The sequence below is a fragment of the Sminthopsis crassicaudata genome, chromosome 1 (genome assembly GCF_048593235.1).
Source record: "Sminthopsis crassicaudata isolate SCR6 chromosome 1, ASM4859323v1, whole genome shotgun sequence".
Lineage (NCBI taxonomy): Eukaryota > Metazoa > Chordata > Mammalia > Dasyuromorphia > Dasyuridae > Sminthopsis > Sminthopsis crassicaudata.
In genome coordinates, this window is record NC_133617.1 from 394,582,988 (window position 1) to 394,606,637 (window position 23,650).

At 38.0% G+C, this 23,650-nt stretch overlaps 2 protein-coding genes and 1 long non-coding RNA gene across 5 annotated transcripts in view; 1 reads left to right on the top strand and 2 right to left on the bottom strand.

Annotated features, from left to right (window-relative positions):
• The window catches only part of LOC141549829 (uncharacterized), an 83,625-nt gene extending 65,967 nt beyond the window's left edge, over positions 1 to 17,658 (top strand). Inside the window, exon 3 of the long non-coding RNA XR_012484451.1 lies at positions 16,328 to 17,658. This is a non-coding gene — a long non-coding RNA (uncharacterized LOC141549829). The remainder of the gene's footprint in view (positions 1 to 16,327) is intronic.
• Positions 1 to 23,650, bottom strand: part of PIGQ (phosphatidylinositol glycan anchor biosynthesis class Q) — a 68,358-nt gene that overhangs the window by 43,611 nt on the left and 1,097 nt on the right. The window contains exons 1-2 of one of the 3 annotated variants that reach the window (XM_074279790.1): positions 19,955 to 20,054; positions 1,765 to 2,454 (exon numbers count right to left, since the gene is read on the bottom strand). In XM_074279790.1, coding sequence (XP_074135891.1) covers positions 1,765 to 2,444 — 680 coding nt within the window. In that variant the 5' untranslated portion in view covers positions 2,445 to 2,454; positions 19,955 to 20,054. Of the gene's footprint in view, positions 1 to 1,764; positions 2,455 to 18,101; positions 19,737 to 19,954; positions 20,055 to 23,650 lie in introns of those variants that run through there. The other 2 variants (XM_074279789.1, XM_074279791.1) reach the window with 2 other exon arrangements.
• NHLRC4 (NHL repeat containing 4) lies at positions 19,138 to 23,644 on the bottom strand. Its single transcript, XM_074279792.1, has one exon. The coding sequence runs from the start codon at positions 23,616 to 23,618 to the stop codon at positions 22,662 to 22,664; it is 957 nt and encodes a 318-aa protein (XP_074135893.1). The 5' UTR covers positions 23,619 to 23,644; the 3' UTR covers positions 19,138 to 22,661.

Genomic DNA, 23,650 nt, shown 5'->3' on the forward strand with positions numbered 1-23,650 from the left:
CTGGAAGCCATCTCTCAAAATACTTTACAAACTTCTAATGTACTTGCTATTATTTTCATTTGTATTTACACACACACACACACACACACACACACACAGAGGCATATGGATATATATGTATATCTAATATATGTATACATATATACACATATATGTATATCTATGTATATATACCTTATTCTCCCTCCTCCACACACAATATGACAAGCTGAAGGCAAAGGCTAGCATTAATTAGCCTCATATCTATCATAACAGATCTAAATGCTAAGCCACAGTACACATAACATGTGCTCAATGATGTGTGTTGAATATAGGGACTATCCCTATAGAAGAAAGAAGCCTGTTCTAAGAAAATGTATTCATGAATTGGTATCGATTATACAAACTAAAATCAAATTCACCCCAAAACAGCAGGAAAGTCAAATTCAAGTCTCCAAATGGGAAATAGTAATATAGAAGCAACAGATAAGAGAGTAAGTTTTCCATAGAATTTTTCCTTTAAGATTCTTCCTAAGAGGATTGAGTCACTGAAGTGATTAACATATATTAATACCAGTAGTTTTCATTTGTTGATGTTCTCATGGTATTTGGAACATACTTTGTCATCTTAAATTATAAGCTCTTAGAGAAAAAAACTATGTTAAACATATTCTTCTTAATGCCTGATTCTATAAGCTTTCAACACCACCCTGCCTTGAAGATGATCAGTCACTACCAGGAATGGATGAAATATTACCTTATCCTTAGTCATTCTGGTTTGTGTAAGTACACAAACACACATAAGTATGTATACACAGACACACACACACATGCTCTAGAAATCCTATACTTCAAGACTGCCTATTGTATCACACTATCAGTTTTACAATCCAAAATTTCATTGTAGCATTAGACTATATTATAGTACAAAAGGCATTATTTTTATTGTACAAGAGATAGACAAATTTAGGGAACACCTACAAAATATCAATAGTGTACCCAAACTTATAACCATCATTTGATATGACCAGTATACTTGAGCTCTGGAAACTGATTAGGTCCAACCTGGCAGAAGAGTAGTACAGGGACAAGAGCCCTAGACCAGAGCTCAGAGGACCTGGAGTTTTGTCCTGACTCTGCTACCAGCTGGATTCCTGGTCCTGGTAAGCAGCCCCTTCTTCTTGTTGGTGTTATACCATGTAGACAGGGTGGTGACTTCCATCCCAATGCCCTTTTTCACTTGCTTTTGATGGCAGAGTACATAACTTCTAGTCCTATTCATTCTATGACTATGATCATAAGCAACTGAGTCTACTAAAAAATTTTCTTCTTATATGAATGATCAAGCAATTACTATGCATAGAGCATGTACATCTTAATTAACATTAGAAGTAGTTAATACAAATATTATCATCAATGTATCAAAACAAAAGTTTAGAAAAAGAAAGATTCGTCCCCTGTCCATGGTCACTTAGAGAGAGAATGTTCTGGATTTGTGCTCTTTCAAATCTAGAGCTCTTTTTATTGCAGTCCCATACCACTCCATGGCTGCTCCATTTCATAGTTCTATTACATGCTATAACTCCATCAAGTCCTGTGTTATCATCTGCTGCTCTGGCATATATCCTTTCTTCATAGAGATGATGTATCTTAATATTAGCCAACATAAGACATATGGCTGGAGTCTAATCACATATTCTGACCAACACCTATTCATGCACTGTGTTTAGTGCCTCACAGACCTAGTGCAAGGACAATAAAGGGGAAACAATTAGAGTTACCTACCTGTTCCTACAAAGTCCAGAGACAAGGGAAAGCAAGCATGTCAGCAGCATGCACACAGGTACAGATGCCTGCTTTGCCAATTCCACGATGATGCTGGCTTCCACACCCTCCGACTGCCAGTGGCTCAGTTTGATGGGCCCCTCATCGTACCTGTCTGTCAGGAACAGCACCTCATTTTTGGCCACAGTGTCAAACACAGCTGCAAGCTTTGAAGCATCTGGAGCGGTGATAACTCCTGGCTGGGTATCCAGAGATATCTCAGGGGGATGCAATTGGGACAGCATGGTTTTGCGCTGGTCATAATAGATCAAAATGATCTGATCCTCTCTGGGGCTGCCAGCTTTTCTGGAAAGGATATGGCAGTTCCAGAACTTACTTCCTTTCTCTTTGCTAAGCTGGAGCCAAGGTTCATGAGAAAAAATGGTGCTCAGATCATCTAAGAATTTGCCCAGGCTCTCTTCCTTCTCCTGCTTGTTATTACACCAAGTACCCAGCACAACAGTTTCTATCTGGCTCACCTTCTGTACTTCAGAGAGGTACTGCTTTACTTGGAAAGGGATGAAAGGGAAGTGAACAACAGCTAAGATAACTGCAGAGTTCTGTTCTGGGATCCACCGGCCAATCAAAAGGCCACTGTCTGCTGAAGAACAGCAAGAAGGAAAGAAGACCTTGAGCACCATGGTGGAAATCCTGAAAAAGAAAACAAAGCACAATTCAGAACTTTCTCCCAAAGTCATGATGAAAAAAAATAACTTCCAATGTGAAACAATGATAATTATGAAAGCCAAAGGAAAGCATGAGATGTCCAGAGTGTTAAAATTAAACTCAATTCAAGAGCCTTCTCTGTATACAGGAGATTATAAATGCTCCAACAGCTTTCAGGGATGCTGAGGAAGAACATGTAGAAATTCTGACATATTTTCATCTCAAAACTACACCTGACAAGGCATCTGGGGAATTAACTACATCGAGCTGTTGCCATGGTCAATGTGCCTAAGTTACTTTAGTTGATTTTAGGGAATATTCAATTCACTATTCTATGAAGCAGCTGTAGTACAATGCAAATATGTACAGTGGTACATATTTCAATTTCAAAACCAAGAAAAATAAGGCAAAAAATGTATATGGCTTTTTTAATATCACAGAGTCCATCAGAAGAGCAATGAGAAGGGTTAAAAAAGAAATAGAGTTAGAGAGGGTAAAGAAACACAACCAAGAAAATTGGAAAGTTCCAAACCTAAATAAAATGTGGTCAGAAGGAAATATTAGTACATGGAAGAGAGATATTTTGGACAAAAATGTTTTCTAGCTCTTATAGAAGCATTTGTAGCCCAGGGCCCAATACATAGATGCTTAACAAACATCTATTGAATTCACTTGCTAGGAGGTAGACATGTTTCCTGATAAAAAGCTAAAGCACTTATTAAATTTCATAAATACAAATATCCCATTTATATTTTAGCAGATAGGACTTTGGGAAGGATTATTATTTTCTCAAAAACCCTAAGGATACCCGTGCATATATTTCATGGTTAACATTCTAGTCAAGCAACTGAATTACTTTTGACTTCAAAACCTATCTGAGATCCGTTCAGAATGGGATGATGTAGTGGGGAAAACAATAGTCTATGAATCAAGAGACATGAGTTTGAGTACTGGCTCTGCCACTAACTAGCTATGTGACCCTGAATAAGTCCTTTCACTTCTCTGGGCCTCAGTTTCTTTATCTGCAAAATGGACATATACTCTTTGAACTATGTACTTCAAAGCAATGTTGTGAGGAACTTTAAAATATTACACAAATGTAAATTATTAAGTGTAGCTAAAAGTCTTTTCAATTTTACATCCAGAACACTATTAAGTGTTCATTTCAATTCATGCTAGAAATTGGAATGGACAGAAAAAAACCATGGGTCTGAATGCAGATCAAAGCCTACTATTTTCACTTTTTTTTCCCCTCTTTTCCTGGTTTTTTCCTTTAGTTCTGATTTTTCTTTCATAACATGACTAATGTGGAAGTATGTTTAACATGATTGCACATGTATAACCTATATCAGATTGTGCTGTTCAGGGGAGGCAGAAAGAAGGAAGAAAAGTTTGGAGCTCAAAATCTTATAAAGATAAAAACTATCATTACATATAATTGAAAAAATAAAATTATTATCAAGTATAGAAATTGGGATAGGAAAAATACCAGTATCCCCAAAGATAAAGAAAAATAAGGTATTTAGTTTCCTTCTTGAGAGAAATGCCCTTGTAAATTTCACATGCTGAGGATATTTTTCTATCCTCAATCTGATCTTTTAGCAGAAGAAAGAACTGTCTTGAGCAGTTATAGTGATTGACTTATAAATGATTTTGAACTTTTTTCCCTAGGTCTTTCTTTTTCCTAACAAAAGAGGCTCACAAGAGGCTTGTTTGGAATTTTCTTAGAGTAGGTAGAGACTGTAATTTTTGATTCCTATTTCCCGTAGATTAAATTTTGTCTCTTAAACAAGGATTCCATACATCTTGGAGAAAACTGATAATAGAAAGAGCAGCACTGAGTATAAGAACAGAATTCCATGACATTTCTTTACATAAATCGTTTAAAAACAAAGCAAAATGCCATCATTTTCATCTTTTCAAAAGTTGATTTTTAGCTATATCCCAAAAAGTAATAGATCATACCAAAAGACCACAGATTTTGAGTTGAAAGGATCCTGAGAGGAAACAGAAGCTGAAAAAGGTTGTGACTTGGGTGATCTAGGCAAATACAATTAATATGAATTTTAAAATTTAAATTATTTCATGGGGGCAGCTAGGTGGCCCAGAAGATAGAGCACCAGCTCTGAATTCAGAAGGATCTGAGTTCAAATCAGACTTTAGATACTTAACACTTCCTAGCTCTGTGCCGCTGGGCAAATCACTTAACCCCAATTGCCTTAGCAGAAAACAACAACAAAACCTTCTGCTTTACATTCATTAGTATATTAAAAAGTGGTTCCAAAATGGAAGACAAGTTATAGTCTTATCCCTACCATCATGGAGCTGACAGTCTAGTGGGAGAGATCAAACTCTTATAAGTCTTCTAAGTTTCTCTGAAACCATCACCATCATTTCTTTCAACACAATAGTATTCTATCACATTGATATGCCATACAGTTCCCAATTGATGAGCACCTTCTTAAGTTTTCAATCTTTTTCCACAACAAAAAGTTGCTATAAATATTTTTTATATATATGGATACTTCTCTTTGTTTGAGCAGAAACAGTCAGGTGGCATAGTGGATAAAGCATTGGACCTGCAGTCAGGAAGACCTGAATTCAAATTCTACCTCAAACATTTACTAGCTGTGTGATTCTAGCAGTCATTTAACCTCTTGCTCTCAGTTTCTTTATTTGTAAAATGGGATGAAAATAGGACCTATTTCCCATGGTTGTTGTGAGAATCAAATGAGATGTTTATAAAGCACTTTGCAACCTTAATATTTTGTTTCCCTCCCGTGTGTGTGTATGTGTGTGTGTGTGAGAGAGAGAGAGAGAGAGAGAGAGAGAGAGAGAGATGCTATTTTTTTGGAGTATATAGACCTGGTAGTAGTATTGCTGGGTCAAAAGATAAATGTAATTTAATAGCTTTTGGGGCACAATTCCAAACTGTTGCCAAAATGGCTGACCTAGTTCACATTTCCACCTATAATGCATTATGTACATGTTTCACTACAGCCCTAAAAACATTTTTCATTTTCCTTTTTTGACAACTTTGCTGATCTGATAAGTTCTAGATGATGTACATTTCTCCAGTTGTAAATGATTTAGAATACTTTTTCATTTGGCTATTGTGAGCTTGTATTTCTTCCTTTGAAAACTGCCTGTTCATATCCTTTGAATAGCAATTGAAGATTAGCTATTATTCTTATAAATTTGAATGGGTTCTCTATATATCCTAAAAATAAAACTTATCAGAGAAACCTGTTACAAAGATTTTTCCCTTCATTTTTTCTGCTTCTCTTTAAATTTTGCTGCAATGATTTTATTTGTGCAAAACTTTTTAAATTTTGTTATCAAAATGTTCATTTCTAATAGTTAATTTTTTTTTTTTTTAATTTGGGTTTTCCTAATTTTTCTGGAGTGAAAATGAGGGAATTGCTCACAGGCCTGACTTGATCCTGATCAGCATGGGAACATTAACCTCTTCCATTTCCAACCTGAGCTATTTGCCTTTCCTTAGAAAACCTGGAATCCCCCAATCCTGGGGGGGGGGGAATTTTATTTTATTTTTTTACTTAAAAAACATTATTTTACCTTTTTTTCTATTACTACTGAAAGCAGCACCACCTCCCATTTATTCAGGCTTAAGTACAATTTCATTCAAATCCTCATTTTATTAACCTACATAACCAGTCAGTTGCCTTATTCTGTTCCCCCATATATATTCCCTTTTCTCAACTCATAAGAGAGTCACCCTAATTCAGGTCCTTATCATCTTTGCCAGGATGACTGCAAAAGCCTCTTAATTGATCTTCCTGCTTGTAATAAACTTCTTATTGGTTTCTATGCATCATGTCTCTTTCTCCTCCAATCCAAAACGCACATTACCTCCTAGTCAATGAACTTCTTATTATTTCAGGATCAAGTAAAAAGTCCTTTCTTTAGCATTTAATGTCCTCCATAATCTGGCCATTTTCTGTACTTCAAGTTTTGTCCTTTACTCCCTTTCATAAACTCTACAATCCAGCCACACCAACCTATTGGTGATTGCTATTCCTTGTACTCAACACCTTATCTCTCTCTCTCTCTCTCTCTCTCTCTTTTTTTTTTTTAAACGCCTCATTTCCTGAATCTGCATCTTTGTTCTGGTTGTCCCTCACTCTTGGAATGCTTTCCCTTCTCACTATTTACTTAGATTCTTGCCTTCCTTTAAGACTCAGCTCTAAAAGGAGGAATTTGTGATCAAAGAGAATATTATGAACTTATATTAGATTACTTGCTATCTTGGGAAGGGGAAGGTAGAAAAAAGAGGAAGAAAAAATTTGGAACACAAAATCTTACAAAAATGAATGTTGTAAAGAAGATCCAACTCACTTCCAGTTGATCAATTATGGACAGAAATAACTACACCCAGAGAAGGAACACTGGGAAGTGAATGTAAATTGTTAGCACTACTGTCTACCCAGGTTACTTATACCTTTGGAATCTAATACTTAATGTGCAACAAGAAAATGGTATTTACACACATATATTGTATCTAGGTTATATTGTAACACATGTAAAATGTATGGGATTGCCTGTCATGGGGGGGAGGGAGTGGAAGGAGGGGAGATAATTTGGAAAAAATGAATACAAGGGATAATGTTATAAAAAAAATTGCTCATGCATATATACTGTGGGAAAAAATTCTAAATAAACAAAATTACTTTGTATTTAAAAAAACAACAAAAAAAAACAAAAATGAATGTTGAAAGCTATCTTTACATGTATTTGGAAAAATAAAATGCTACTAAGGGAAAAAAGAAGACTATAAAATGCAAAATTCTGGGAAACAATTTTTACAACCAGTGTTTCTGATAAAGGCATCATTTCTAAAATATATAGAGAAATGAGCCAAATTTAAGAGAATACAAGTCATTCCTCAATTGATAAATGGTCAAAGGACATGAACAATTTTCAGCAGAAGAAATTAAAGCCATCTACAGCAGCTAGGTAGTGCAGTGGATAGAACTACAGCCCTCAGTCAGGAGGACCTGAGTTCAAATGTGATCTCAGACACTAGCTGTGTAACCCTGGGAAATCACTTAATCCCAATTGCCTCAGAAAAAAAAAAAAAAAAAAGAAGAAGAAGAAGAAGAAGAAGAAGAGGAGGAGGAGGAGGAGGAGGAAGAAGAAGAAAGAAGAAGAAAGAAGAAGGAAGAAGAAGAAGAGAAATTAAAGCCATCTATAGTCATATGAAAAAATGCTCAACATTACTATTGACTAGAGAAATGTAAATTAAAACAACTCTAAGTTACCAACTCATACTTAAGATAACAGAAAAAGATAAAGATAAATAGTGGAAAGAATGTGGGAAAACTGGAACACTGATGCATTGCTGATGCAGCAGTGAAATGATCCAACCATTTTGGAGAGCAAATTGCTATTAAACTATTCATACTCTTTGATTCAGCAATGTCAGTACTTGGTCTGTATCCCAAAGAAAGAAAAGGATACATAGATGCAAAAATGTTTTAGCAGATTTTTTTGTGGTGGCAAGAAATTGGAATTTGAGTAGAAGCCTATCAATTGGGAAAGGATTGAATAAGTTACAGTATATGAATGTAATATTATTATTCTGTAAGAAATGATGAATAGGCTGATTTCAGAAAACTCTGAAAAGACTTACATGGATTGATACTGAATGAAATGAGCAGAACCAGAACATTGTATACAGTAACAGCAAGACTGTGTGATGATTAACTATGACAGACTTATCTCTTCTCAGCAATACAATAATTCAAGGCAATTCCAATAGACTTGTGATGGAAAATGCCATTTGTACCCAGAGAAAGAATTACAGAGACTGAATCTGGTTCAAAGCAAACTATTTTCATCTTTTGTTTGTTTGCCTTTTCTTTGTCTTTTTTCCCCCTGATTTTTCTTTCCTAACATGACTAACATAGAAATATGTTTAAAATTATTGTGTGTGTATAGCCTATATCAGATTGCTTGCTGTCTTGAAGAGAGTGGAGGTAAGGAGAAAAAATGTGGAACTCAAAATCTTACAAAATGAATGCTGAAAACTATCTTTATGTGTAATTGGAAAAATAAAATTCTACTGGATCAGGAAAAAAGACTTAGCTTTAATCCCAATTTCTACAGGAGCCTCTCCCAGGCCTCCTAGCTGCTAATGCTTTTCCCACTGAAATTAATTTCTATATGTTCTGTACATATCATATATATTTATATATATCTAGTAATCTTCATGTTTGCTTCCTCCATTAGAATGTGAGCTGCTTGAGGGAAGTCTTTTTGTCTTTTCTGTGTCTGGCATATATACATGTAGTAAATGTTTAATTAATGCAAATTGACTGAATGGTCCTTAGACAATGGGTAAGACTTCAACAAGTGGAGAAGAGATAGGAAAAATATAGAGTAATCATAAAGAATGTAAAGAACAAATAAGATAATAAAGTGAAGAGCTACAAAGAGCCTCAGAGATCATCTAATGTAAGGTTTGGTGGGAGTATAGGGTATGTAAGCTTTAAAAAATAATGGAAGATGAAAAAATAGGTCTTGAACATCAGTCTAATGAGTCTGGTCTTTATTAAAACCTGAGAGTTAAATATTAAATCAGTCAGGAAATGATGCATTCTTGTTTGTTTGTTTGTTTGTTTTTCTTTCTAATTTACAAGGCATCTGCTTTTTCCTTCATGGAAAAAGAAAGTTTAATCCTCTTCAAATATTGATTTCTTAGAAATAGTCAATATTTTTTAAAAAACCTTCAAGGTTTTACAAAGTGATTTTTCATAATTCTCAAAACGTCTACCTATAAGATTGTTGTGAGGACAGTGCTTTGGAAAACCCTAAAATAATATGTAACAGAATTATTAGTAGTATTTGTTTCCTAAGATCTTGGAGCTAAGAGTTTAAAAGATGAGTTTAAAAAAATATTACTTGTGGGCCAAGCATTTATCTTTTCAAACAACTATTTGAACACATGGACAATTATTATTATCAGTAACAATATCAGGAAGACTTACATCTGTAGCTATTTGACAATTGATTAGAAACAACTATGCTTTAAAAATCTGTCAGGGCCACTAAGCTACTCTCTTATACCATTATCTTACCTGCTTTGCACAAAAATGTCCTTGCTCAGAAGAGAAATGAACTATGTAAGAGAATGTGAGGACAATAAATATTTTTTTAAACACTACTTAAAAAAAAAACCCTCAAAGTTCATATTCTGCTGAGATTGGATCCAGAATCAAAGCATCTTAGATTAGAAGGGGCATTAAAGGCCACTACCTGAAGTATTAATTCCTATCTTTAATGTTCACAATAAGTGTTTATCTAGCTTTCATTTGAAGACATTTGAAGACTCTTAACAATGCATTCCCTACCTCCAAGAAATCTCAATTTGTTGTTGAGAAATATTGATTGTTAAGAAATTCTTTCAAAATCAACCTTTCTATAATTTTCACCCATTGGTCCTACTTCTATTTTCTGGGGCCAAGCAAAACGAATCTAATTCTTTTACACATTTAGTAGTGGCATCTAATGCACTTATGTTCTGTTTTATATAATAGTTATTTACATATATGTATATACAATGTATGTATACATACACACACATACACACACACAGAGATATACAATGTATATATACTAGGAGTTTCAGAAACAAATCAAAAGCCTGACACTAAAGCTTTAATGGCCCTGATGGGATACTTCAATTATACCGACATCTGTTGGAGCTCCCTCTCTGCCAAAAACAGAGCAGCTAATAATTTGTTGATTTGCCTTAATTATAATTTCATCCATCAAAAGGTTAAAGAACTAACAAGGAGAACTGCTATTTGGTTGTGATGCTTAGCAACATAAAAATAAATAAACAAGTTGATGGACTGGAAAAAATGCAATCTTGGAAATAAGTTAATCAATCCATTTTAGGATTTGTGATAGGGAGAGTAAGTCAGGATGACACTGTAACTGACATAATTAATTCTTTTGGAAATCAAATTTTAAAGGCTCAGAGAAAGAATTGGAAGGATCTCATAGACTACAGTTACACATGAGTCATCCCAGGAGAAATTAAAAGCTTTCAAAAATGAAATTCTGATAAAAAAAAAAAAGCCCCAATACTTCTAATGAGGATAAGTTATCTAAACAAAGATAAATGTGAATAGGGAACTCACCCAGATTTGGGGAAGACATGGACATAAGATAGAAAGGAGGGCAGATGATGAAGAATGAATAGTTTATTTGTCTAGTAATACTGGTTGGGGAAAGAGGATCAAAGAAGGGAGGGGACTGCTGTTTGGGGTGTGCAGAATGATAGCAAAGTACTACAGAAAGAAGGAAGAATGAATCAACTCTTATTTTAATTCTGTTTTCATTGCCAAGCTGAACAGTGTTTGTATTGAAAGGACATATATGAAATATAATAAAACACCTAACAACTTAAGAAATTCAAGTTGACTGGTTCATAGATACTACATTACAGGGTAATAAACAATTGCCAAATGTGACAGCTGAATTATTTACCTGGGAGTCTTTAAAGTTTGTAAAGTCTTGGGATTGGATATGGAAAATTTTTTTAAAAGTCAATAGAGTCAGCAGACTATATGCCAGTGAATTGACTTCAATTCCTGGAGAAATTATAAAATATATATTAGAGAACTACTGAAAAGGAAGTAATGCCAGTAACTAGGAGGCACAGTGCATAGACCAATGGACTTGAGACTCAAATTCAAATCTAGTTGCTGTGCTGACCTTATGCAAATCTTTTCTCCTCTTAAATAAGAGGGGATAATAAGAGCATTTGCCAGGGTTGTGGTGAAGATCATAAGAGATAACATATCAGTGTTTTGTAAACTTCAAAGTGCTATATAAATGCTGGTTATTATCATGATCAAAAAATCTTAGTAGTTACTATTGGCAGATCAGGAGAATGCCATCAATATAATTTATTCAGAATCAGCAAAGCATTTAACAAAATGTTTTATTTTATTCTTGTATGCAAGATAGCTAGAAAATAATAGAATTAGGAAGATTATGAATAGATTTGAATATCAGGACCTCAGATATAGTGATGAATAGTTTGTTGTCAGCTTGAAGTTCCCTAATGAAGTGCCCCTAGCATAAGACTATGCTTGTTTTTGTGGTGTTCAACATTTTTTCATTAAGGTTTAGCTATAGATTTGCTTGTCAAATTTGGAGGTGACACAAAGATGAATTAGTGAAAACATCTGGGGGCAGCCAGGTGGTGCAGTGGATAGAACACCAGCCTTGAAGTCAGGACGATGGGAGTTCAAATCTGGTCTCAGACACTTAACACTTCTTGGCTGTGTGACCCTGGGCAAGTCACTTAACCTCAATTGCCTTTAAAAAAAAAAAGAAAGAAAGAAAAAGAAAAAGAAAACATCTGAATGAAGAGTCAGTATTCCAAACAATCTTGATATTAAATTTTTGGTTCAAAACTGATAAAATTTAAAGAAATTGAAAAAAAAGATTGCTTGCCTCAAGGGAAAGAAGAAAGGGAGATAATTTGGAATTCAATTAAAAAAAGAATGTTGAAAATTATTACATAATTGGAAAAATAAAAATTTTCACTTAAAAATTAACAAATAAAAATTCCAACTTGGTCTAATTGTACTAATAGCATTAAGAGGAATTTTTCATACCTGCTAGTGAAAGATCTTTTTGTCTACAGAATCAAGGAAATCAAAAGTGGACATATAGTCTTAGACAAAGAAAGGAAGATAGATATTTAATAATAACAAAAAATGATTCACATTTAAATAATCATAGTATTTATATAATGCTTTATAGTTTTAAAAAATTAACCTTGGGAAGTAGGTAGTTTAAGTACAGAAACTATATTCCAAAAAGACAGACTATTTAGTGTTTTCTTAAAAATTTCTTTTCCTTTTCCAGCTACTGTCCCTGCAACTATTTTAAAGATATAAATATATATACATACATACATATATACATACACACACATATCACATTTTATTTATGCTACACAAAGTTACAACTATGAAAGCTCTTTGGACAGCTTTCCTTGAGGGGGTCAACCATAAAACACAATTACAAGAAAATTTGCTTTACAAATCATTAGCAAGTTTTCCAGTACCTTCTTTTCCTGCTTGGGCACAACTGAGAACCAAATAAGTAAAGTTAAATAGTTCTCATTATTATTCACTAGCTTCCCTTTGCAACTGACCTCCCTTCCCCAGACCCTAACGACTGTGCTTCTAGATAGAAGGGGCCTGGAGATAAAAGAAAAAAGTTAAAAAGCAAAAAAACGCAAAACTATTGGAAAGTAAGAAAAAAACATCTTGGCAAAAAAATGAAATGAGATTTAAAAAACAACAACAACCAAAAAGCAACAAAAACCAGTAAAGAACAATAAGGAACATTTCAGAAAATCTACTTTGAAAGAAAATGAGGAGTTCTTCTTGAGTAGGAAGCAACTCAATCAATCCCTTTTACAACCTAAACCATGCTTCCCCTGGGAGCCACCCACTAAACACAAGCACAAGGAAAAGGTTTACCTTATAAACTAGGAGTTTTCCTACACCTTCAAATCTAGGTCCAGCACTTCAGAAAAACAAATAAATACTCAGTTGGCAATTAACACAATAATGAACACCACATAGTCATTTTCTAGGATTTTTAGATAAGCTTCACTGTTAATTTCTCTTCGAGACCTAAGATAAATAAAAGTTTATTGCCAATAATCATGTGTGGTTTTAAAAATTATTCTTCTTCTTCTCTAGACCACACTTTTTTCCTCTCCTATTTCTTTGGGAAGAAAGTAACAACATTCTGTATTTATGTACCTGAATGAATATAACTTGTATCTAATATCATACCCAATTTTGGTTAATAGTTTAAAAAAAATACTCCAAAAGGAATACTAACCTAAAAATTTGATTTATTGGTATTATAGTAGCTTAAAATTAACCTAGTTAAAGAATAAACTTCAAGTTCAACTTGTCTTTTGATGGCAAAAGTAGAGAAAGGAAGAATAATTAACTATAGCAAAGCCCACAGGCTGGGCTACTTTATTCTCTGATAGATTACTTTGTCCTGTGCTATGAGGGCTAATGGTCAGGTTTGTTGTTACACTAAAACTGAAGTTAGACAGCACTTCAAGTTACTGCCTCAAAACCAAAACTTAAAACTTTTCCTTCAGTAACCAACTATCTCTAACTTGAAATTTAACGACCAATTCTGCATTTAGGCCAAAGCTGTCACAATGTGTCCTATAAATGTGGATCTAAAATATGTTTCTAAACAAAAAACTTCCATTTACCAAAGAATTATTCAGTGCCTATCATGTATAAGGGATTGGTGCTAAGTGCTAAGTGCTGGAGATACATAGACAAAAAAAGAAACATTGCCTACCTTTAAGGAAATTACACTCTATTAGAGTAAAATTCTCTAGTAAGATATATTCCATTAATGTTAGGCACTATTATGTTATTTATTTTAAAAAAGTTTTCTCTTATTTCAATTTTAAATGGGAAGGAATGGGGGAGGAAGAGGGAAAGTGACCTTGTCATATCTATCACTGGCTTCAAGGGAATTAATTCACCACACAAGGAAATTTAAGAATGTTCTATAAATGATTGTTGCTACTCTAAACATTTCCTTCTTATCAAACTTGGACTTTTCTGCTTACATAGGACTTTGTTTTCTTTACCAATTAGTGTAAAGTTCTAGAATAATTTGCTTTTAAGTCAACACCTCAATTACAAATGATGTGATGTACACTACTTTTTTCACGAGAATTCTTTGGAGATGTGGGTCCAAATCATAAAAGTGTTATTCTCATACCTGCCATTGGCACTTCACGCTATAGGGAGGAAATTAAAGTAAATAGAGGATAAGAACTGAGTTCTCTACTGAACAGGATTTGAGTTGCCCTAAATCAGGATGCAGAATAACCTTCTAAAGTCTAGGTCTGTAAATACATACTAGCAAATCCCTTCAAGATAACTCTTCTACAGATACTTTTATACTCCTTGCTGAAGGAGAGGAATTGAACTACACGTTTCATTCACCACTTATCTACTTCAATTTTTAGAATGTTATGTTAGAATAGAAGGTCTTTGAGGTTATCCAGCACATGGTGAGGAGAACATGTGTCAATCCTAACTTAAATTCTGCTCTGGATAGATTAAACAAGGAAGAATCAGGAACTCAATAACCCAGTGTTTAATAAACCAGAAAATAAAAATTACTTAGCAAAAAATTCCCTACTTGGTAAAAAGCTGCAAGGAAAAGCAGTCTGGAAGAAATAAAGCCTGTGCCAATATCTTTTTTTTTTTTTTTTTTTTTTTTTTTTTTTTTTGCTGAGGGAATAACTGAGGTCAAATTTGAACTCAGTTGCTCTTGATTTCAGGGCTGGTGCTGTATCCACTGCATTACCTAGCTGCCTCCCTGTACCAATATCTTAAATTACTCTATATTGCACAATATATTCTAAATGGATGTATAATCTTAATATTAAAGATCACACTATTTAAAAAGAATTAGAAGAGAAATATATCATATACCTTTCACAGATACCTGAAGGAGGTGTATTCTTATACGACATAGGTAATTAATAAAGATGAAAGAGAGAGCTATGATTACATCAACTTGAAAAGCTCCTGTATACAACAAATTAACTCACCTAGGATGAAAAGGGAAGTTGTTGATTGGGCAGAAAATATCTATATTTTCTCTGATAAGGATTTAGAATCCAAGTAATACAAGGTATTCAAAAAATTTGTAGTGAAGAAAAAATTTATAGCTATGCTATTGACATTTAAAACTGCATTAAGACTTCTGGGACAGGGGCAGCTAGGTGGTGCAGTGGATAGAGCACCAGCCCTGAATTCAGGAGGACCAGAGTTCAAATCTGGTTTCAGACACTTAACACTTCCTAGCTGTGTGACCCTAGGCAAGTCACTTAACCCCAGCCTAAAAAAAAAAAAAAAAAGACTTTTGGGACATCTTGTATCAACAATTAATATATACAACTGTATGTGTATGTGTGTGCGTGTGTATATATATATTTTTTTCCGGTAGAAAAGTGATCAATGAATATGAATAAATAATAAAACTTACAAGCTATTAAGCTATGGGAAAGAATACTACAAATTACTCTTCATAAGAGAAATCCAAAATGAAACAACCCCATAGTTCCATCTCTTCCCCACAAATTGGCAAAGATAAAACATGGAATAGTTAATGTTGTAGGGAGGTTATGAGAAGACAAGCCCAATAGTGCATTGTTGGAGAAACTATAAATCAACACAATTATTTTGAAAATCAATTTGGAATTATGCAAATGAAGTGACTAAAATATCCATGCAACTTTGATCCAGATATTCTAATACTAGGCTTATTCCCCAAGGAACCCTTTGATAAGAAGAAAATCCCCACATACACTAAATTATAAGTAGTTCTTTTTGTGAAAGCACAAAATCAGAAACAAAATAGTTGTCCACTGATTATAACAGCCTAAACAAGCTGGCACATGAATTTAAAAGAATATTAATAGAAAATATAGAGAAGCTTGAGAAAACTTATTAATCAACACAAACTGATGCAGAATAAAGGAAGCAGAGCCAAGAAAACAATATACTCCCATTCTTCAACAATGTAAACAGAACCAACCAAACAAACAAACAAAAAAATCAAAAGTCAGTGTTACAAAATTACAAAGAGTAAACATTACTAGAAATAAGAGATATGAGAAGACCCCCCCTCCAGCCCCACCCTATGAAGAGATGGGAGATGCACAAGTGTTATATTTGCACATATTTGCATACTTTTTCATGTATTAGGCTACTTATTTTTTTTTCTTTTGTCTTAAAAATATTAGACATGGTGGAGTTGTGAACTGATCCAGCCATTCTGAAGAACAATTTGGAACTCTGCCCAAGGGATTATAAAACTGCATACACTTTGATCCCACAGTGCCAATCCTGGTTTTGTATCCCAAAAGATCATTAAGGAGGGAAAAGGACCCACATGTGCAAAAATGTATGTCAATTCTTTTTGTAGTGGCAAGAAACTGGAAATTGTGGGGATGCTCAAATTGGGGAATGCCTGAATTGTGGTATATGAATGTTATGGTATGTTATTGTTCTATAATAAATGATGAGCAAACTTATTTCAGAAAAACCTGGAAAGACATGAAGTGATGCTGAATGAAGTGAGCAGAACCAGAACATTATACACAGTAACAAAATTATGTGGTGAAGAACTGTGGTGGATTTGGTTCTCAGCAATGTGGTGATTCAAAGCAATTCTAATAAACTTGGGATGAAAATGCCCTCCACATCCAGAGAGAGAGAGATGGAGACTGAATGTGGTTCAAAGCATAGTATTTTCACCATTTTTGAGAACTTATTTGCTTTTTCTTTCATGGTTTTTCTTTTTTTGTTCTGATTTTTCTTTGATGATATGCCTAACATGGAAATACATTCAAAATGATTCATCATATCATAATATCAGATTGCTTGCTGTCTTGGGGAATGGGAAAAGAAGGGAAGGAAGGAGAAAATTTTGGAACTCAAAAATCTTACAAAGATGAATGGTGAAAACTATCTTTACATATAATTGGAAAAATACCATTGAAATTTTAAAAAAATATATTGAATGAGTAGCTCTTTCTTTATAAAGCACATGGAAGGATACTGGGAGAAATTAAGGTAATGTTAAAAAAAAAAAAGGTATCAATAAATTTTTTTTTTAAAATTTAGTTCAAAGGCCCCAGGATAATATTTATTAAGCCCTTATTAGCACATTGCCTAGCACATATTATTTGTTTATTTAATATGGCTTTATTTTTAATTTATTAGTTACATAGTAAAATAATTATTAAGTATTATTATTCTGTTAAATTCTGAAACCTGCTCAAGAGCAATGGTGTCAAACTCAAATAGCAACCCTTCCAGCAGCACACTGACTGAGACATGTTTAACATTAACATTATAAAAGTAAGTTTTATAATTCAATTTTTATAATCATGGGCATATTAAAACATATTTTGTAACTGCCTGCACATAACTGCGTACTGCATAATGTAACTGTCGTATATAATGAATTTATCATATTTAAATTTTTATAAATATACATAATGCAAATTTTCTTTTGGAGAAGAGAAATTATATTAAGCATTTAATGAATAAAATCTCCATTTAAAATAAATAAGTCTTCACTACCTAATTTTTTTTAATTGCTGAAAAGGCACTTTGGGACCCTTGATGTGGGTCACTACGTTTCATAGGTTTCATAGGAATCTGAGTTCGAGGGAAGGGAAGAGCCCCGTCCATGACTGCAGAGTCAGCCTTAACCTCTGCCCGCCCGGCCACCAGGTCACAGGGCCAGCGGGCGGCAGAGTGGGACGGCCCGAAGCCTTTCCCGAGCCCCCGGGGCACATGTCCGCGTACAAGCCCCCAGTTCCGGGTGCGGGTTCTCCTGAACGGCGAGCCCCGAGCCGCCCCCAATGCGCCGGCGCGACCTCCGCCTGCCCCCGCTCCCTTCCTGCCCTCCCCTCCCCGGGAACTAGCTGAGGCGGGAGTTTTCCCCGGCTCGCGGTGCGGCAGGAGCCCGCGGCCTCCCCGCCCGCCCTCTCGGCGAAAAGTACACACCGGCTCCCCGGGGCGGAAGCCTCGGGCTGCACGCGGCGGTCCCTCGCAGGCCCGAGCCGCCCGCCTGGGACGGCCCGCCCTCGTCCCGTAACCGCCGCGTCTCCTGACAGGAGCCCCATTTCCGCCCGTTGCTGGGCAGTGACTACGCGGTGGGTCCTTCCCCCAGAGACTCCCGGCTCGCGCGCGGGGCTCGGCTCTAACGTTCCGCGGGGCTCGGCGCTCCGCTCTGGGCCCGAGGCGGCCGACCCCGAGCTGGGGAGCGGAAATGAAGCTCCGGTGCAGCATCTGCTCCACACTGCGCCCCAGGCCCCATCCCCAAGGGGAAGGCCTCAGACGGCTCAGGGAGGAGCCCGGAAATGATCACCGTCACCCCATGTCCGAGCCGCTCAGGGCTTCCGCCCGTGCCGGGTCCTCTCCCCGGCTCAGGCTGACCCCCAAACCTAACCTCGATTGACCCCCAAGTCCCGGCCGAGTGGCCCCAAACAACCCCAGATTCTCCCCTGAAGCTCCAGATGTGCCCCTCTCATCACAGGAGCATCACTGCACCTCAGGACCCCCAGGGAGCCAGCTGGCCGCGAGGAAGATGAGGCGGGAATGTGGGATGATGGCGAGCCATCGCTCTTTTCTGTGGGATCACGAGACCTGACTTAGGGTGCTGATGTGTGGCTGGAGCTTCTGCCTAATCTGTGAATGAAGTTCTGGGTCATTGTGAGCCCCGGATGAGGGGCCAGAGTCAGGGCCAGCGTAGAGTTAAGGATAGATTCACACACCTGGGGCTGGGGTTAAAGGTCCCTGTTCGGAGGGCCCTGCCTAAGGTCAGGCCTCTAAAATAGTCACCCTTACTCCAACTCGGTCTGTCCTAAAAACAACCATTTCTACAGGGGAAGTATTTGTCTTTGGGGTGCTGAGTAACTCAGAGTTCAGGCTCTAGGTCATAGCTTAGTCACGTGCTCCACGTTCTCTTGTATGGCCTCAGAACAGAAGGCGAGGGGAGACTTTCCTAGGGTGGAGGCGGTGGGAAAGAGGGCCCTCCCCGACCCTCCCGGTGCTCTGACCCTGCTGATAACCGCCCCACCCAACATCAGTACCTGATGCTCTCCTAAGATTGTCAGGAGGGAGGCCCAGCCCCACCTCGGCTCTCAGCCTCCGAACAACATTACACTTTATGCCTCCCCTTTAAAGAACATTGAGTACTCCCAAAGGATTTGTGACTCCTCTATCTACTGAACATTTCAGACCAAATCCTCCCTGCCCAGAACTGTGATGTGCTCCCCGTCCTGACCTTGCCAGCGCGAATAGAGCGTTCCCTGCACCGTGCAGACATGGGAAGGGAACGCAATACGAATTCAACACGCTTATGTCTGAGTCCCAATTCTACCACTCAGGTTTCCTCTGTAAAATGGGCATCCTGATACTTGTACCATCTGTCTCATAGCAAGTGCTATGACAAATTTTAAAGCACTATGGAAACGTGAGTTAATTTTAATTTGGTTATTACCCCAACCATAATCTGGGCCTGCTAGACCTTCCTGCGGACACCTGGCCTGATGGAGAACTGTATGGCCACCCATTCTGGTCTGGACGCAGGGATGGAAAGAAAAAGATCACAAGATCATGAATTTATTAAAGCTGAAAGGAGCCAAATCCAGGCTCCACAATTTGCCATTGAGGAAACCCAGCTTCACCCGGCTAGTAAAAGTCTCAAATGGGGCCCTACAGAGATTAGTGCTCTCCATGACTCCTGCACCCCCAAAGAACAAGAGTTTTAAATCCACAAGGATTCCTAGTGCTAGTGCTCTTAGCAGCTGTTCCTGGTCCAGCCCACCGCCCAAAGCAAAAATATACAAACACACCTGATGTAGGCTGGATCCGGGGAATCTCTAGCCAAGGGAAGTCTGGTTAGGACCAGAGGAACAGCAGCATTAGAAGCTTGGACAAATTGAATGAGCTGAAAACCAGGTCATTATCCCATCAGAACTCCCTTCCTGGCTTCCCTTGGGCCCCACCTACCCTCAGGCCTGCTGAGGGCTGATAAGAAAGCTGGAGAATTTTCCTGGGGAGGTAGACCCAAGCAAGGGGTTAGCTGACACAGGAGACTCAGCTCTAGTATGGCAGAGAGGCAGAGTGAGGGAAACTGGAAAACTTCAGCATGCAGAATGAAGATTTCAAGGGACTTTGGGTCATCGAGTCTAAATGCTCTTGTTTCAGATAAGAAAACTAGGGCCCATAGAAAGGAAATGATTCATATAAAGTTACACAAGAAGTTGTGGCAGAGCCTCTAATTTGGTTAGTAACTTTCTTGACCCTTCTGGAGGGAGACCAGACCATCCGAGATCAGATTGATAACATGTTCAAGAAGTTATGAAAGAACCAAGGCAAACTACTAATCCCTCTCTCCCACAAGTCAGCAGCAAAGGATGGATGGCTGAAAAGGAGCCAACATTGCAACCAACGTGTTCCCTTTTCTGACCATAATGATCGCTTCCCAAGTCTTTCTACCCTGCTACTACCCAACCTTCCAGGACCCAGGAGTCACCTCCCCTACAATAACTGCTCTCCTCCCCACCCTCACTCCTTTCCTTTGCAGACAATCTTACCAGGAGAGTCCAGCTCAGCTTCTGTCAGGAAGTTGTCCCTAACTACTCCAACTCATGGTAGTCTTTCCTTAATTGTTAGTATTGCCTTTATGAACTGCCTGGCATTCTTAATGTTTATGTTTCTCATTCTCTTCCATCACAAAGCAGGAGACAGAAGGGAATAAGAGGAGAGGAGATTTGTTACAGAAGAGTCAGTAATTTAGGGTGATTTTGAAACCTATTAAGATTTAGAACTAAAAGGAAACTTTCACAATTGAGAGATGAGGAAAACTTGCAGAGGAGGTCATAGGTTCATAGTGTTGGAAGGGACCTGAGAAGCCATCCCACCAAAACCTCTCATTTCACAGATGGGGTAAGTCAGGCATAGAGATGTTAAGGGACTTGTCTAAAAATCCCACTATAAGCAGCTATGCCAAATCCAAGCCCCCCATCTCTCAATCTAGTCCTCTTTTTCACTACTGGAAAGAAAATTCTTAGATTATAGATTCTTAGCTTTATGGTATCTTTCCTCTTAACCTCCCCCCCCCCCAACCCCATGCCATGTGGTATCTCTCCTAACTCCACTGTGCTTCCCAACCCCACTTCTCCTAGTAATAGCTAATTCTTTTAGAGTGCTAAGTCCTTTTCAGAATTTAGCCTAACAGTTAAGGGCATGCCCCATCCTATGGGGTGCTTTCTTTCTATTGGGCAAATTGTGAGTTTCCACTGAGGAACTTGTTTTTCATATGCTCTCCCAACACTATTTCAAATTTACCATTTCCAATGTCTTATGTATCCATTTTTTCTGTAATCTATCTCCTAAACAAATCTATCTTTTGCCAAAGAGAATGGTTACTGTGAATTCTTCACATGACCAAAATCCAACTTTTAGCGCCTGCCATTATCTGGTATTTATATCACATCATTTTTGGTGCTTAACCCCACATCAAAAAGGTCTATAGGCATCATCAGATTGTCAAAGAGGCCCCTGACAGAAGAGAGGTTAAGAAACCTTGAACTCCAGGGGCAACTTAATTTCCTCAAAATATTTCACTTCAGAAATAGGGAGAAAAAAATTCAACTTTTTATGGCATAAATTGAGTCCTATAGATAGCTTTTTCCTCTTTAAAATGAAATTTGTTTAGATTTATGAAGTCCCATTCAATTCTAAATCAAATGAGTATATATTTGAAAATAGGGCTAAGGATAAATTATAGATAAGGATCTTCTATATCTAACAGATAAATGATAAGTAAATTGAGTTGATTCTTCATGATCCCATTGGGGCTTTTTTGGTAGATATACCAAAATGCTTTTCCTTTTACTTCGCTCATTTTACAGACGAGAAACTGAGGTAAACAGGATTAAGTGACTTGCCTAGTCACTCAGCTAAGTGAGAATTGAGATCAGATTTGAACTCAGGAAGATGAGTCCTGCCTCCAGGCCCAGTATTTTAATGTATTGTGCCACTTAGCTGCCCTATTATGGATATCTATGTTGTTGACTTTTCTTCAGAGGCTATGAAGTCCTTCTCTGCTCCTTTCTTTCATTGCCCCAGTTTCCTATTCTCTCTTACCCGCCAATACTATAACCTTTTATGTAGCACATTACAGGACTGGGAAAAGACTTGATTGGTTGATGCTGAATTAACCTTCAGTCCCAGAATCTTTACCTTGGAACTATTCAGGCCCCTACTCCTGGGAGTCAGGGCCAAGAATCCCAGAAACATGAGGCAGATTAGCAAACAGCTGTTGGATGTTCCACAATGTGTCCCTCTCACTCCATTTGGAAAGAACCTTTTGCAAAGTGGAGTATCTTCTCATGGTTCAAACAGGGAAAATGAGGCATAGTCCCAGATCATACTAATAGGACAAGAACACAGGAGTCCTAACCCTTGCTTCATGACATCCTGATGATACATTAGTGTCTGGGACAGAGAGTCTCCCGCTCCTCCTGCCCAGTGCCCCCCAGATTATCTTAAGGGCTACATTTGATATTTAAAAATTTTGACACAATTATCTCCATTGTCAGCTACCAACAGTCGGCCATGGGAGGCACAGGCCACTCCTGTGGGCCTTTGTAGACCTTTAGATACCAGTCTCACTGGGGCTCCAGTTGGTGGGAATAGGGTTACTTCTTTGCGCTGTTCATCAGCAACAATTATGTTGTCTTGGGCATCAGTGCAGACACCAGCAGGGTTGCCAAATGGGTGCTGAAAGCGGCTGCCCAGCGAGCCCAGTGGCTGGTGAGCATGGCCAAAGAGGTGGACATCTCCACACTCTTCACTGACCACAAAGCCCCCATCTGGGCCATTACTCACATAACGGGGGCCACACAGGCCAGAGACAGCAGTCAGACTAAGGACCTTGAATGATGAGTTCAGTGAAAAGCTATGGATTAAGCCTGAGACATAGTCTGCTACTAGGAAGCGTCCCAGAGCATCGACTCCCAGCCCTCTGGGGGATGCAAAGGTCAAGATTTTCACCCATTCGCCTTTGGAGGCCTTAGAAAGGTGGTGGAAGGCAAAAACTGCTCTATGGACCAGGCTGCTGACCAACACTAGCCCTGAGCCCGTCACAGTCACATCCTCTGACACAAAGGCTCCTGGACCTGGCAGGCTGCAGGGCAGAGAATGGAGAGGGTGGCCAGAGAGGTCAAGGATTTGGATGCAGGGCGCCTCATCAAAGGTCAGGTAGAGCATCCCATCCAGGGAACAGTGCAAGCCTCTGACTCCCCCTGGAGTGGGGATCTGCCTTAGGAGCCGGTCCTGCTGGAATCGCAGGAGCTGACCCACGTGGTCCAGTTCCATACACAGGCCGTGGCTTTGTTGGGCCAGGTGGTGAAGGTGAGGGCCAGTGAGCAGGCTCAGGCCTCCAGGGTGTTCCAGAAGAGGGCTGGCCACTTGCAAGGTATGATCAGAAATGGCTTGGAGGGCATGCATGGCCCTGAGGAACTCTTCCTTCTGTTGCCTAC

Excerpts from the sequence above, each read along its gene's own strand:
- NHLRC4 (XM_074279792.1), bottom strand. The coding sequence starts at position 23,618 with ATGCATGCCCTCCAAGCCATTTCTGATCATACCTTGCAAGTGGCCAGC.